The sequence below is a fragment of the Myxocyprinus asiaticus genome, chromosome 34 (assembly GCF_019703515.2).
Source record: "Myxocyprinus asiaticus isolate MX2 ecotype Aquarium Trade chromosome 34, UBuf_Myxa_2, whole genome shotgun sequence".
In the NCBI taxonomy this organism is placed as follows: Eukaryota; Metazoa; Chordata; class Actinopteri; order Cypriniformes; family Catostomidae; genus Myxocyprinus; species Myxocyprinus asiaticus.
Genome location: NC_059377.1, coordinates 41,616,217 through 41,632,858, shown reverse-complemented (window position 1 = coordinate 41,632,858; position 16,642 = coordinate 41,616,217). Strand labels below are relative to the sequence as shown.

At 38.9% G+C, this 16,642-nt stretch overlaps 2 protein-coding genes across 3 annotated transcripts in view; both read left to right on the top strand.

Annotated features, from left to right (window-relative positions):
• The window catches only part of dennd3a (DENN/MADD domain containing 3a), a 43,236-nt gene extending 39,867 nt beyond the window's left edge, over positions 1-3,369 (top strand). For both annotated transcript variants that reach the window (XM_051670945.1, XM_051670944.1), the window contains 2 exons: positions 18-155; positions 238-3,369. In XM_051670945.1, the coding sequence (XP_051526905.1) occupies positions 18-155; positions 238-441 (342 nt within the window). In that variant the 3' untranslated portion in view covers positions 442-3,369. The remainder of the gene's footprint in view (positions 1-17; positions 156-237) is intronic.
• Positions 3,370-10,383: 7,014 nt separating this feature from the next.
• The window catches only part of ptk2aa (protein tyrosine kinase 2aa), a 135,732-nt gene continuing 129,473 nt past the window's right edge, over positions 10,384-16,642 (top strand). Inside the window, exon 1 of the mRNA XM_051670956.1 lies at positions 10,384-10,523. The gene's annotated coding sequence lies outside the window, so the exon portion shown is untranslated. The remainder of the gene's footprint in view (positions 10,524-16,642) is intronic.

The window sequence follows — 16,642 nt, the reverse complement described above, 5'->3', positions numbered from 1 at the left end:
CGTTTGTGTGTTTGCAGTCGGAGCAGCTGTGGGCCGGTTTCGCAGATGCAGGTGAGCTGTGTATGTGGCACTGCAGGGATCTGACCAGACCCATAATCAGAATCCAGCTGAAAGACTGCACAGGTGTCGTCTGCATGATCAAAGTCAAGAAGCAGGTGAGGCATGCCACACATCTGTCTGTCACTCTTTGAAAATTCCAGAAGATAAAAAATAACATCAAATCTTTCTCTCTTTGAGATCTGGGTCGGTTGCCGCGGACACAGCAGCACAGGAAAAGCTCGCGGGAAAATCTACGTTCTGAACATTGACCGTTGCACAGTAGAGAAGGAGCTGGTGGCACACACGGACAGCGTTCAGACGCTGTGTTCGGCTGAAGATCGTTACGTGCTCAGCGGAGCCGCGCAGGAAGACGGCAAAATCGGCATCTGGAAAGTGGAGTAGAAACCAGCAGGAGCACGATTAGTTTCAGACTTTAAAACAGGATATTATGGGATATAATCTCAATAGCATATGAAGATCAATCTTCCGTTTCTAACAAGTGGGCCAGTATGCATTAGAAAAATGTTGTGAGGCATTTCGGAGTTGATCTGCTCTTAATATCAGAAGCCAATATAAACATTATATAGACCAATATAAAGAAGACACACAGTGTAAACACACTCTGCCTGCTGAGAAATGTGCTGTATTACAAGACTGTGGATATTTATGGCCATCTCTCCATTATAAAGGGACAAAAAACATACAAGATTTGAGTAGTAATTTACTGTTATGGGAATATGAAGTAACGTTCACTACATAACTATTACTAAAAGTCAGTATTGAAGGGAAAGACACTATTTAACACTAGTACTTTTTATTATGAATCAGCAGTGTTATTTAAGTACCTCTGTCATTATGAAAGACTTCCTCTGGAGCTAAAATACTAGCGACCATTTAAATGTTTTTAAGTGTTTTAAATATTAATGGGCATGAAAAGGGAAGCCTTGTTTTAGAAATCTTTTTTTATTTACGAATTGTAAGCCAGTCAACAGATTTTTCCTTGGGGCTCATTATAATTTCAGCATGTCATAAATGTGATTTGGCATACAACTTCCCCCTCTATAAACAAAGGGCCACATGATGCCATTTTACAAATGTGAAATTGCACTTTACTGTTTGACTCTTATGTATCAATAGTAGTGAATAGTTTAGGATATACAGGTAGTTTGTTTGATTTTTTTTTTTTTTACAAACTGTATGAAGAAACTACTTTTTACATGCATATGAAACGTAAAGAGCTTTTATAAATACAGTATCATACATTGTACTGTCCATATTTAATATATAATATTCCAAAATGATTTTAATTGACATTGTTTTTATTTTGAAGCTTTTTACTCTTTTGTAACGAGTTCATAAATGTCATTTTTGAGACTAGTGTTTAGATTATCATTTTGTAAGAAATTAACTTAAAGGGTTCACTAAGTACGGCTCTTACTCGTCCCATCGGTCCTAGAAGTAGTTTGTGGTTTTGGACTCTATACTGACACCTATTGTCCTGGAGTGCTGTCGCTTCAAACCAAGCGTGTTTGTTTATTTTCTGTGTTTTTATCCGTCTCATATTACACACATCCCTATAATGGACATTCTTCTATCCAATCCAAACGAATCTTCGCGCCCTGTTGCACTCCGGACTGTGACCGGACAGCCGCGACTTGCGAGCTCTCGGCCGGCTGAACACCGCTTTGCGCTCGCGTTTGGTTAACCATGACTTGCGCCGTGAGAGCTGCAGGTCGTAGCTGTTTGTTTAATCACTCCAGCAGGGACCTCTTGTTTGGACATTTTATCTGTCCACTTTTACTCATTTTGTTCGGACTGTCTAGTGGATCACACTCCTGTTTATCAATCCCGTACCATCACTAGCTATGCTTCCATCCAAGTTGCGAATTTAATTTATGCGGAAAAAACGTATCATCGCAAAAACAATGTCCGAATAAAGCCGTGTTTCCATCCAAGGGTGTTCAAAAGGATGAAATCGTCACTTCAGGAGAAATTGTAGCCACTGTGAGTGTTTTTATTTATTTATTTATTTATTTATTTTTGGTTTTCTCTCCAATTTGGAATGCCCAATTCCCAATGCGCTCTAAGTCCTCATGGTGGCGTAGTGACTCGCCTCAATCCGGGTGGTGGAGGACGAATCTCAGTTGCCTCCGCGTCTGAGACCGTCAATCCGCGCATCTTATCATGTGGCTTGTTGAGCGTGTTACCACGGAGACGTAGTGCGTGTGGAGGCTTCACGCTATTCTCCACAGCATCCACGCTCAACTCACCACACGCCCCACCGAGAGCGAGAACCACATTATAGCGACCACGAGGAGGTTACCCCATGTGACTCTACCCTCCCTAGCAACCGGGCCAATTTGGTTGCTTAGGAGACCTGGCTGGAGTCACTCAGAATGCCCTGGATTCGAACTCGTGAACTCCAGGGGTGGTAATCAGCATCAATACTCGCCGAGCTACCCAGGCCACACTCTGAGTGTTTTATTAATAAATTACTGGCGGTTTAGAGCGCGCAGACAAAACACTGTAAAGAACTTTGTCTCATATTTGGGAGCGACAGCACGTCGCACACTTCTGAGCACTATATATATGTGCATTCATACATCCTTATGACTATACCGTGCGGATCTATAGGATATTTTTCAAAAGTGCCAGTAAACCTTCTCTTCCGTACAGTTCAAGTTTGTTTTCGACATATTTGCTCCGCAAACTCTTTGCAGACTTTGGATTTTCTAGACACCATTATTTCAGGATGACTGGAGCATCATTTCAGATGTGGTGATTGGCCCGCCGAGTTATTCAGTCACATGACCTTTTTGATGCACAACTTTTATTCCTAACCAATTCAAGAGGAGTTTATTCAGTAAATGCGTTTCTATCATAGTTTGTGCGTATTTCTTCTTATCGAATAAAAAATATATCCACCTCAAGCGAGCATATAATTTTCTATGTGCATTTTGGAGATTTATTCGCATCTTGGTGTTTCCATCCAACAGTTTTAATGCGATATCCCAAAATACGCATAAGAAAAAGTTGATGGAAACATAGCTGCTGTCACCATTGATGACCACTGTATGACAGTGTCATGTGTTGTGAACATGGCAGCCCCCATGAGGGGACGGCCTGCTCCATGTAAAATGAAACAACTTTGATAGAGTTTATGACTCAAATCTTCATCTCATGTGTGTACATCATTTTCAACATATTTCTAAAAAATGCTTTGTGTAAAAAAAAATTTCTTTATATAATAATTATAAAATTCACTTGAACTTTGTAATTTTCTTTGGTTACTTTCATCCTATTCAGAGTAAAAATAAATGAAATAAATGACTAAGTTGAGCCGAGATGTTTTTTTCCAAAAAATTTTTACTCCCTAAATAAAATGTTAATTAAAATTGTAATTGATATATATATATATATATATATATATATATATATATATATAATCAATTACAATTTTAATTAACATTTTATTTAATATATATATATATATATATATATATATATATATATAGTGTGTATATATATATATATATATATATATATATATATATATATATATAATTAAAAGTTATTTATTTTTTATTTATTTAAAAAAAATTTATTTAAATAAATAAAAATGTTATAATGCATGGGTGACCATTTAGAACTCTATACATGATAAAAAATGTATTGTAGATGTAGTGTATTAAATAAACAAATAGTACATTTCATACTTTTTATGTAAAGTCATATACACTCATATTAGAGTCAGTATAATATACAAAACCACTGTAATATAGGCTGAAACGTGTTCAATACATGTTAAGCTCAATCGACAGCATTTGTGGCATAATATTGTCTTTTTGTCTTTAAAAAAAGCAAAAATCTGTGTTACAGTGAGACACTTACAATGGAAGTAATTGAGTCCCATTTACTTCCATTGTAAGTGTCTCACTGGAACCTCAATTTTTGCTTTTTTTAATTTAAAGAAAAACTTTTGTGGTAATCAACATTATGCCTTAATATAACTTTAAGCAAAAATTACTTTTGTAATTTTTCATCATTTATTTTACCCCTTAAGAATTGTATTTGTCTTCCAAAATGTAACTTTCTAGTACTGTTGTGAGCCACTAGAAGGCAGCCTCATTTTATTGATCTGATGGAGCAACTGAATATGAGTCCTGCTTGCCATTTTCTCATCTTATGAAGTCAAACTGAGAGTGACAGAGCTGTCAGTGCTGTACAGATCTTTATATGCTGGAAAAGATGATTTCAGGTGCACTGAATTAATAAATAGAACTGCAATGAGAAACAATAAGTCAAGAAATTCAGCCACTGTGTTATGTGATTTGACAGCTTGATTCTTTGCAATTCCAATCATTTTCTAGTGTTATTGTTTTCCCATTGGGATATCTCAGGAGACAAATTACACGTTTTGTTTCATTGAGTGCCATAGAAACTCCATCTATGGATTAGAGATTACAGTTTATCCTCACAATCTCTTGAGATCAGGACTCATGCTGTTTTAATCCTGTCTATAACCTCTCAGCGCTCTTATCAAAGTGTGTCGAGGAATTATGGCCATCTGGATTAATTCATCTGTCGACAGATCCAACACACTGACCTATAGAGCACATTTAAAGAGATATATAACACTCTTTTATTGATACGTTCAGACGTATTATAATATGTTATGAAGAACATTAAATTGAATGTGGTTAGGAGTATCTGTTTCTTCTGGAGTTTATGCTGTTGGACTTTTGACTTAACGCTTTGTAGTGACTGAGATTTAACTAAGGCTTTCAAAGATAAATTATACTCTAAAACATGTTTGTCTTGTAAACAATGAATGCATATGAAAATTTGGCATTGTTCAAAGCTCATTTTCCAGGTCAAAACAGAATAAAGGTTTCAAATCTGATTTTTTATTTTATTTGTGGCATGGGCAGTAAAACAGACACAAATCACTTTCACTTTCTCTTTGTTCTTTGATCATTTTATCCAGAATGGGTTTTTCAGAGAACTTGTTCCTGCCTAGACCTGACTGATTTAGGTGGGTCCACAATGAGTTTATAACTACTATGTACAGCAGGGCTATTCAACCTCACTGACAAATGGGCCAGATGGAAAAAATCTTCGGGGAATGGGGGCCACGCCAGGATATATATATATATACAGGTAAAGAGACAAAAAAGTGCTTTCAAAATTGGTCCATTACAGAAAGAGTAAATCAGACTGGTGAAACTAAAAACGTATGACTTTTCAAATTTCTTGACCAAATTAATGAATAGATCTTTTCTGTTGCTCCGAACTTACGCTTGTCAGTCGTCCATGATTTTACATCTTTAATCTTCCCCTTCCGTTAAAATTACGGATAATAATTATTTGTGGCGCAACCTTTGAAAGCGTATAAAAACGCGGCACACATGCATGAGACACTGTAAAACATCAAGACAGGGCGTGATGTCTGTTTAGCGCAAGTTTACAATTGAAAAACAACGTGTACAGACACAAAACTTGTTCGATGTAAACAGCCCCCTGGACAACTGACAAACTCACGTGTGCCACTGAAAATTTCAAACGGGCCGGATTTGGCCCGCAGGCCGCCAGTTGAATAGGCCTGATGAACAGGATTACGAAAGTCAGCAATGCTGATGTGCTTTCATCTGACATCACACTGTTCCCAGATCAGCATAAAGGAACAATACTCATGCAATCATAAAAATACGCTGACATTCATACAGTATTCACACTTTAGGGTTTATTTAAGACTGAAATAAATATGACTACCTCCCCCTGGAGTCGCGAGTTCGAATCCAGGGCGTGATGAGTGACTCCAGCCAGGTGTCCTAAGCAACCAAATTGGCCCGGTTGCTAGGGAGGGTAGAGTCACATGGGGTAACCTCCTCATGGTCGCGATTAGTGGTTCTCGCTCTCAATGGGGCGCGTGGTAAGTTGTGTGTGGATCACGGAGAGTAGCATGAGCCTCCACATGCTGTGAGTCTCCGCGGTGTCATGCACAACGAGCCACGTGATAAGATGCATGGATTGATGGTCTCAGAAGCAGAGGCAACTGAGACTTGTCCTCCGCCACCTGGATTGAGGTGAGTAACCTCATTGGGCATGCCAAATTGGGAGAAAATGGGGATTAAAAAAAATATAATAAATAGCCAGCATGAAGAGTTTTGTTTTAAATACCAAAAACATACAGCAGTTAATATGTGACATGATGTGACTAATTTTTATTATTAACACAATCCACCATGCCACTTGATTTATTATTGCCATTTGACACCATATTTATGGTGCATTCTCTCAAAATCATATTTTTTTAACCTAATGATTATTATCTGTACTCTCTCAGATGGTCACTGGCACCCTATAGAGACCACACATAACTGCCCAACTCAGAGTAAAATACAGTTACTCCATTGTATCCAGGCATGTTTCTCCCAGTGTAGTGGAATGTCCAATTCACGAATGATTCGTTCTTATGAATCGATTCTTTCTTATGATTCGTTCGAGCCGATTCGTGAAGCGTTCACTCAGCGATGACTAATTAATTAGCCCTAAACCTGTGGTGGGAATAAAATTATTTGGAATAATTAATATAGAATATTGTTAATTAGTTGTTGTTGCTTAACTAATCATATTAAACCTATTAATTAGCCTTAATAGAATTACAAATGGCAATTGTGGTTTAGTTGCTTTTCTGATTGAAGCCTTCTCAGAGGATTATCGTTTGATCACATTATTGTTTCCAAATTAAGATCGAAATTCCATAAACATTACATTGGGATTTTTGACAAGAGCTCGAACAATACATATTTAACATAATCTACATCATGTCATCGGAAATATAATGATAAACAGCCATTTAAAAAATGTATTTTGCATTATGGATCACTAAACAAATCAGTTTATTGAACCGGTTCTTTGAACGCGAACGTATCTATTTGAATGGTGCCGTTACCAGACTCACAAAAAAAGTAACTAGTATCACCCTTTTGGACAAGGTTAATCTCGTCAACGAAATCACTGACGAAAACGTTAGTTGATGAAGGGTTTTTCGATAATGAAAATGAGACGAAAAAGATGCATCATGACAATAATTAAACGATTTTATTAAAGCAAATGACAAAAAAAAAATATTACTGCAAGATATTAAATGTGCAATATACAAACAGCAGAAAAAATATCTAGAGAAACATTTGTTTATAGAAGAATATATTAGACATGGATGCATCTAATCCAATAATCCAGTATGTTGGGGATTTCCCGGTTTGAGCTGCGGGAGTTGAACATGCAGAAATCTGACTGCCCGCCAGATTCTGACTCCCCGCTACCGGATTGGCCTTTATCCCTAAAAGCTCAATGCTACACCCAACCATAACCCTTACCTCATTGGTCCCTACCCCTAAAGCCCATCCCTACACCTACCCTTAAACATAAGGATACTAGTGGGAGTCAATATTCGGGCAACCAATAATCCTCTCAGTAGTCCGAACTGTCCTTTGTAGTCTTCTGATGTCTGATTTCATAGCTGAACCAAACCAGACAGTTATTGAAGTGCAGAGGACAGACTCAGTGACCGCTGAGTAAAACTGTATCAGCAGCGCCTGTGGCAGGTTGAACTTCCTCAACTGGCGAAGGAAGTACAACCTCTGCTGGACCTTTTTCACAATGGAGTCAATGTGGGTCTCCCACTTCAGGTCCTGTGAGATGGTAGTGCCCAGGAACCTGAATGACTCCACTGCTGCCACAGTGCTGTTCAGAATGGTGAGGGGGGACAGTGTTGGGGGGTGACAGGTCTGTAGTCATTAAGTCCTGTGATTTTTGGTTTCTTTGGGACAGGAATAATGATTGAGTGTTTGAAGCAGCATGGGACTTCACACTGCTCCAGTGATCTGTTGAAGATCTGTGTGAAGATGGGGGCCAGCTGGTTAGCACAGGATCGAAGACACACTGGTGAGACGCCATCTGGGCCTGAAGCTTTCCTCGTCTTTTGTTTCCGAAAGACCCGGCTCACATCATCTTCACAGATCTTAAGTGCAGGTTGAGTAGCAGGAGGGGGGAGGAGGGGGGTTGCAGGAGGTGTTGGTGTTTGTGTGAAGTGAAGGTCAGAGTGGGTGTGGGGTGTGAGATTGGGCCTTTCAAATTTGCAGTAGAACACATTCAGGTCGTCAGCCAGTTGTTGGTTCCACCACAGGGTTGGGGGCAGGAGTCCTGTAATTCGTAAGTTGTTTCATGCCACTCCACACTGATGCAGGGTCATAAGCTGAAAACTTGTTTTTTCAGCTTTCAGAGTATCTTCTTTTAGCCACTCTAATTTCCTTATTCAGTGTGTTCCTGGCCTGATTGTACAAGACTTTATCCCCACCCCTGTAAGCATCCTCTTTGGCCTGACAAAGCTGCCTGAGTTTTCCTGTAAACCATGGTTTGTCATTGTTGAACTTTAAATAAGTCCTAGTAGGAATGCACATATCCTCACAGAAACTGATATATGATGAAACAGTATCTGTGAGCTCATCCAGATTGGTGTCTGCAGCCTCAAAAACACTCCAATCCATGCAATCGAAGCAGGCTTGTAGTTCCCGCTCTGCTTCATTGGTCTCTTTACAGTCCTTACATTATAAGAACAAAGCAAATCTATCATTTCCCTACAGCTTCGGAGCTGCTGATCATTACTTTTATCAAAAGACAACAATAATAGTCTTATAATAATTATAAACGTCCATATGTTTTCATGTATAAAAAGCGTGTCTACATATCGACTGACTTCAGTAAAATGCACAAGTTTATTTTCTGCAATGCATTTCACGTAATGCTGCCAATCAAGAATGATATGCCGATAAATAACTCTCGTCTGTGTGTTCTTCATCTCTAGATCAACATCAATGCCAATAAAAAACATGGATAAATGAGCATTGTTGAAAGCAACTTTGTAGAAATGAACGGAGCCCCATTGATTAGACTGTCTGACTGACGGCCTATTACGTAAGGGTTGTTTCAGCTCATGAAACTCACTTGAGATTGGCTGGATTGTTCAAGTCAGCCCAAAGTAATAAAACGCAAAGAATACTGTATACACATCCACCATTTGGTCTCGATATGGGTTTAGCTTGAAAATGTGCAGGGGACAAAATCACCTTTTTAAAGAGTGCGGGGACGTGTCCCCCACGTGTCCCAGGACTGCTACGCCCTTGGGTTTATTGAACCGGTTCGTTGACAGAGAACCATCCGAGTTCCGATTCTCTGAAAAGAATTGGACTACCCCGGCACCAGTGGCTGCAGTTGTGAGCGCGACTCCTATGGAGTTATACTTGTGCCACAATTCTGCACGCACAAAATTAAATTTTGAGCACACAAAAAATTCTGCGTGTGCAAGATGATATTTTGAGCATGCATACAGGTATTTTGCACGCAGAGTGGGTTGGAAGAGAAAGCAAAACTTAAGAATTCTGAGCAAATTCACATTCAAATAAACTATTCAAGCGCAAAATTGACTTTTGTTTGCTCAAAATGAATTTATCTTTGCAAGTAGATACATTGCTTTACAAAACTGAGTTCAAGCGCATGCAGAATATATTTTTGTGCGATCAAAATATCATCTTGCTCGTACAGAATTAATTTTTTCCACTCAAAATATCATCTTGTGCATGCAGAAAATTTTTTTGCATTCAAAATACCACCTTGCATGTACAAAATAACTTTTTGTGCGCTCAATTTCGTCTTGTGTGTGCAGAAATGTTTTTGTGCTCTCAAAATATCATCTTGTGCATGCAGAATCTTTTTTTTTTTGTGCTCCATTTCATCTTGTGCATGCAGACATTTTTTTTGTGCGCTCAAAATACCATCTTGTGCATGCAGAAAAAACAATTTGCACTCAAAATATCACCTTGCATGTGCAAAATAACTTTTTGTGCACTCAGTTTCATCTTGAGTGTGCAGAACATTTTTTTGTGCACTCAAACTATCATCTTGCGCGTGCAGAAATTATTTTGCGCTCAAAATATCACCTTGCGCCTGCAAAATAACTTTGTGCACTCAGTTTCATCTTGCGTATGCAGAACATTTTTTGTGCGCTCATCTTGTGCATGCAGAATTTTTTTTTTTGTGCTCCATTTCATCTTGCACACGCAGAACATTTTTGTGCGTGCAGAATTGTGGCACATATATAACTCCATAAAGTGGCCGCAGTCGTGAGTGCGACTCAAGCGACGTTCATTCACTCGGGACTGGGAGGAGTGTGTGTGTGTGTGTGTGTGTGTGTGTGTGTGTGTGTGTGTGTGTGTGTGTGTGTGTGTGTGTGTGTGTGTGTGTGTGTGTGTGGAGCTGGAGTGGGCTGGGTTCTGCCCGTCAGCCATGTTGGAATGAGAGGGAATGAAAAGCTGGAATGAGAGAGAAACGGCTGGAGAAGACAGGAAAAGCGGGATTTGAACCTCTGTAATATTACCACAGATCGATCACAGCGCGCGAGCGACAGATTCCACAGTAAACGAGTGAGTAGCGCTCATTAATGTTTTCAATCATTTTTATTAAGTGAAAAAACAAAAACTGTCAGTCTGTCAGTAAATAGGAGGATTTCTGTGCTTGAACAGTACTGCCATGCGTTCACGAGGAATATTGACCAGATTGCATCGATTTAAATCCAATATTAATGCATTTGTGCGGGATCGCGCATTATTTGCGTTGCGCGTGAACACCCTTGATACTGTGTATGAATCATTCGATAAATTAATCATTAATTTGGGCTGAGTGTTCATGTTGAATTCAGTGTCAGAAGTTTATACTACACAGTATTATATTTGTCAAATATTCAGCACCACATTCCACAGCATACAGTATTTGTTGACATTGTGTTATTCCAGACAATAAGACAATAAGTTACACAAACAGAATGAAATATTTTAAAAGAACGCAGAATAAGTAAATAAGATTTATTAGTATGTAAAAAAGAGCGGTATGCTAGTTATAGACATGGTAGTTTAGAAAAATGAAATAATACATTAGATATAATCAGAGTGATATTATAGAGCAGAAACATCCATTCGAGATCATTTCAGTTTAAAATGTGAAAGGTGCAGTTACCACACTTACTAAAATATGCATAATTTCTTGGACATGGTACCATGGTAATATCAAGGTTTGTTTAGGGCGTACATAATGGTATTATCATGATTTTTTTAACATCTAACCACGGGAATACCAAAATCGTTTTTTTTTTTTTAGTATTGCAATTGCAAAAAGTACTTTGGTTCTTATATCCAGACTGATCTCACAGTGAAATCGGAAACAGTAGGCTGACTTTTCTTTAACTAAAATCGGTCCGTGTTTACCAAAATTCGAAACGCTGCCCCCAGTGGACAAAGCGGTAAGTGTTGTTAGGCATATGGGCACGTGCGAGCTCAGTTGTTTTGGTAAAATGTCCACAGAGGGGTGCCGAAAGTGAGTTGTGAAGCGATTTGTTTTCAGCTGTATAGCATGTATGCAGTAAAGAGGAATGGATATTTTATAAACTGACCCCTCCCCCCCCCCCCAAACCTAACCATCAGAGGAGTAAAATTGTAATGTATAGGGTTTTTCCTGCATTTAAAATTTTTCGTTGACCGCCCAAGCGGTTTTTTAAATTAAATTGTTTATTATGTTTGCAGGAGTGTTGGTTATTCATGTTTTTGAGACGTTACAGACATTACATCAGAAATTAGCATAATTAATTCTTATTCAAATTAATGGCCAGCATCATCCAATCACTGCCAACGATGTTCAAATAAAATGATACATTATTAATTCTGAATCTATGTACTGATTATCATTGTCTCATGTCTGTCAAACATGTTGAGTGATCCAAACATCATCTGCAGCCTGAAACTGAACTTTTGATCAGATTTTAGGAGTGAATGCACTTAACTGCATAGAGAGCTATAGGATGCTCCCTTGCTCCCTATTTAGTGAATGACTTAACCTCCAGTGTGCTGTCAGTCGGCACTGGTCTCAGAACAGTTAGAAATGCATCTTATTTTCATCCTAACTCCATATAAAGCCTCTGAAATCAACATTTTCCAGTTTTTGGATGCATCCATTTATTCTCAATGTGATAATGCACAGTGAATATATTGGATATTTTAACTGAAAATGAGCCTATAGTCCACGGATGTGGTCATTGTGTTTAACAGCGTGCCGTTTCGCGATACATCGCTCAAATTTTAAAAATGGCACATCGGATGAAACTAGAGACTCTAATCTTTTGACTCAAACTAGTTTCAATGTAAAAACGTAATTAGGTTTCTTAGATGTAGTTTTGTTGGCGTTTCTCCCAAAGACAAACTCTGCTGTGATCATCGCCATGTTGTTTGGTCACATGACTCTATACGTCGAAAGTTCAACCCTTTACTGACAGCACAGAGCCTCCTGAACTGAGATCAGTCAGTTTTAATGAAATGAAATTATGCATAGCCTATAGCTTAGCCAAAACATAATGTCCACGCATGAGCACACGATTCTGACTGCACTCATGAATAAAACATTTAGCTGATTTAGGACAGTGCTTGTGAAAATGTTTGTTTCCTACTCCAGAACATTCAAGAAATCTTTAGGAATATCTGAAGGCAAACAAGGCCAGTTTATTTCCTAATATCAAACATCATTCAAACAGAATGTATATTAGACAGGAGGAAAACATTGTCCATATTTTGCCATTAAGTCTTGGAGGTCCAGACTTTAAACCCCTTTATGTAATTATAGAAATAAGGTGTTAATTAAATTAAGTTCAGTTTAATTTCACAAAGCAATTTACAGTTAAAAATTCTGCATTGAATTCAAAAGGTTTCATAAACTTAAATCAAATCTATTGTAAACATGAAATAAAATGTAAACATGAAATAAAATGTATTAATTATGATATACAGTATATTAATTGAATGCATTTACAGTGCATCCGGAAAGTATTCACAGTGCTTCACTTTTTCCACATTTTGTTATGTTACAGCCTTATTCCAAAATGGATTAAATTCATTATTTTCCTCGAAATACTACAAACAATACCCTATAATGACAACGTGAAAGAAGTTTGTTTGAAATCTTTGCAAATTATTAAAAATAAAAAACTGAAAAAAATCACATGTACATAAGTATTCACAGCCTTTGCCATGACACTCAAAATTGAGCTCAGGTGCATCCTGTTTCCACTGATCATCCTTGAGATGTTTCTACAACTTGATTGGAGTCCACCTGTGGTAAATTCAGTTGATTGGACATGATTTGGAAAGGCACACACCTGTCTATATAAGGTCCCACAGTTAACAGTGCATGTCAGAGCACAAACCAAGCCATGAAGTCCAAGGAATTGTCTATAGACCTCCGAGACAGGATTGTATCGAGGCACAGATCTGGGGAAGGGTACAGAAACATTTCTGCAGCATTGAAGGTCCCAATGAGCACAGTGGCCTCCATCATCCATAAATGGAAGAAGTTTGGAACCACCAGGACTCTTCCTAGAGCTGGCCGCCCGGCCAAACTGAGCGATCGGGGGAGAAGGGCCTTAGTCAGGGAGGTGATCAAGAACCCGATGGTCACTCTGACAGAGCTCCAGCGTTTCTCTGTGGAGAGAGGAGAAACTTCCAGAAGAACAACCATCTCTGCAGCACTCCACCAATCAGGCCTGAATAGTAGAGTGGCCAGACGGAAGCCACTCCTCAGTAAAAGGCACATGACAGCCTGCCTGGAGTTTGCCAAAAGGCAACTGAAGGACTCTCAGACCATGAGAAACAAAGATTGAACTCTTTGGCCTGAATGGCAAGCGTCATGTCTGGAGGAATCCAAGCACCGCTCGTCACCTGGCCAATACCATCCCTACAGTGAAGCATGGTGGTGGCAGCATCATGCTGTGGGGATGTTTTTCAGCAGCAGGAACTGGGAGACTAGTCAGGATCGAGGGAAAGATGAATGCAGCAATGTACAGAGACATCCTTGATGAAAACCTGCTCCAGAGCGCTCTCGACCTCAGACTGGGGTGAAGGTTCAACTTCCAACAGGACAATGACCCTAAGCACACAGCCAAGATAACAAAGGAGTGGCTCCGGGACAACTCTGTGAATGTCCTTGAGTGGCCCAGCCAGAGCCCAGACTTAAACCCGATTGAACATCTCTGGAGAGATCTGAAAATGGCTGTGCACCGATGCTCCCCATCCAACCTGATTGAGCTTGAGAGATCCTGCAAAGAAGAATGGGAGAAACTGCCCAAAAATAGGTGTGCCAAGCTTGTAGCATCATACTCAAAAAGACTTGAGGCTGTAATTGGTGCCAAAGGTGCTTCAACAAAGTATTGAGCAAAGGCTGTGAATACTTATGTACATGTGATTTTTTTTTCTTTTCTTTTTTTCTTTTTAATAAATGTGCAAAGATTTCAAACAAACTTCTTTCACGTTGTCATTATGGGGTATTGTTTGTAGAATTTTGCGGGAAATAATGAATTTAATCCATTTTGGAATAAGGCTGTAACATAACAAAATGTGGAAAAAGTGAAGCGCTGTGAATACTGTCCGGATGCACTGTATGTAATAAACCAACTTCGAGCATTTGGATGACCATTTACGTCAGCCACAAACTCTGATGTAAGGGGGGAAATTCAGCCTCCAAATCGCACTCGTAACTGATTATGTGAACGCAGTTACTTTCTGGTTTCTTCGCGGGATTCGAACCTGGGTCTCCCACTCTGATGATGCTACGCGTTTCCAGTCGTACAATGACAGCGTGTAGGGCTGGGGTATTTTTAAAGTTGGCGCTTGGGCAACAGCATCCCGCCTCGAGTCAAGAACTGCCGGTTTAGTCTCCAGACTCTGACATCAGAGCTTCAGTGTAAATTATGTCTGGTTGTTATCTTTTATCTTCGAGTACAGCATTGTGATAAAGGGAGCTTCACCCGTGTGAATACAAATTTGGCCTACATAAACAGGATTCCATACGATACTTAAAGGAAAAGTTCACCCCCCGCCCAAATAAAAATGATTCTGTCATTATTTACTCACCCTCATATTGTTCCAAACCTGTATGACGGTGACAGAATTTTCATTTTTGGGTCAATTGCATATGTCTCTGTAAAGTGTTCTCTTAAAGGAACAGTTCACCATAAAATATCTTTAATGCTGTTGTTTTAGCTGCACAGGAAGAGGGGCTGTGATTTGAGTCACTATGACAGGATGTTTGTGTGTGATGGCATAGTGTTTAACTAAGATTGGTTTAGCAGGATGTAGCTACCTTGTAAAGTCCCTCAGGGTTTCAAGAGGAAAACGGCTTTTTCTTTGGGTACATTTTGAAACTATGCGTACATGTGTTTAGGAAAATGATGTCTTAGATCAATGTACTGACCCATTTAAGACTATTTTGTAGGTATTTTTTTGTGAATTTTGATAAACTAGTATGGAAGGATCGTAGTCTAATTATTTGCTCTTAAGGAATTGTAGTGGCCAAACTAAAAAGTCATAAAAACCATCTTACTAGTCATGATATTTATTTAATTTTATATCGGCAGAAAAATCATCGCTATAATATTGTAAATATTTTATTGAGGATCTGCATAAGGCTTCTTTTTTTTTTTTTTTTTTTTTTTTTTAAAGGTGAGATTTTATAGAGCATTTTTAAAAAAATATTTTATGTTAGTATACCAGACAGCCCTAATTCAGTGTGACAATTTATGTAATGTGTTTTTTTTTTTTTCCCTCCCCAATTTGGCATGCCCAATTCCCAATGCGCTCTAAGTCCTCATGGTCACGTAGTGACTCGCCTCAATCTGGGTGGTGGAGGACGAATCTCAGTTGCCTCCGCGTCTGAGACCGTCAATCCATGCATTTTTATCACGTGGCTTGTTGAGTGCGTTACCGTGGAGACGTAGTGCATGTGGAGGCTTCATGCTATTCTCCACGGCATCCACGTACAACTCTCCACGCGCCCCACCGAGAGCGAAAACCACATTATAGCGACCACGAGGAGGTTACCCCATGTGACCCTACCCTCCCTAGCAACCGGGCCAATTTGGTTGCTTAGGAGACCTGACTGGAGTCACTCAGCACACCCTGGATTCAGACTCGTAACTCCAGGGGTGATAGTCAGCGTCAATACTCGCTGAGCTACCCAGGCCCCCGATAAAGGCGATTCACTTCATTTGGGGATATTTTAATTATAATGTCCATTTTGCTTACATATGAAAGAGATTCTCTCACAGATAATGCTGTAAATTATACAGGGAATCTTCTAACTTGGTACATTACAAAAATATTCATTTTAAAAATTAAGAGCAAGGCCTGAACTATGCAGTTTAATTGCTATTTATTTAACAGATATAATAATCAACACAACCAATCTGACATAAACGTTAAACTACTCTACAGCTTAAATAATACACTCGTTTTAACAGAAGTGCTTTTATAAAATTATAAGCTTCACATTTCTGCCTTTAAACCCTCCAAAAATTGGCCCCATTGACTTCCATTGTAAGTGTCTCACTGTAACTTCCATTTTTGCTTTTTTTAAAGAAAAAGAGGGACGTGTCGAAATTAATTTTTGTGGTAATCAACATTATGCCACAAATTCTGTCGCTTGAGCTAACTTGTATTGAACCCGGAAT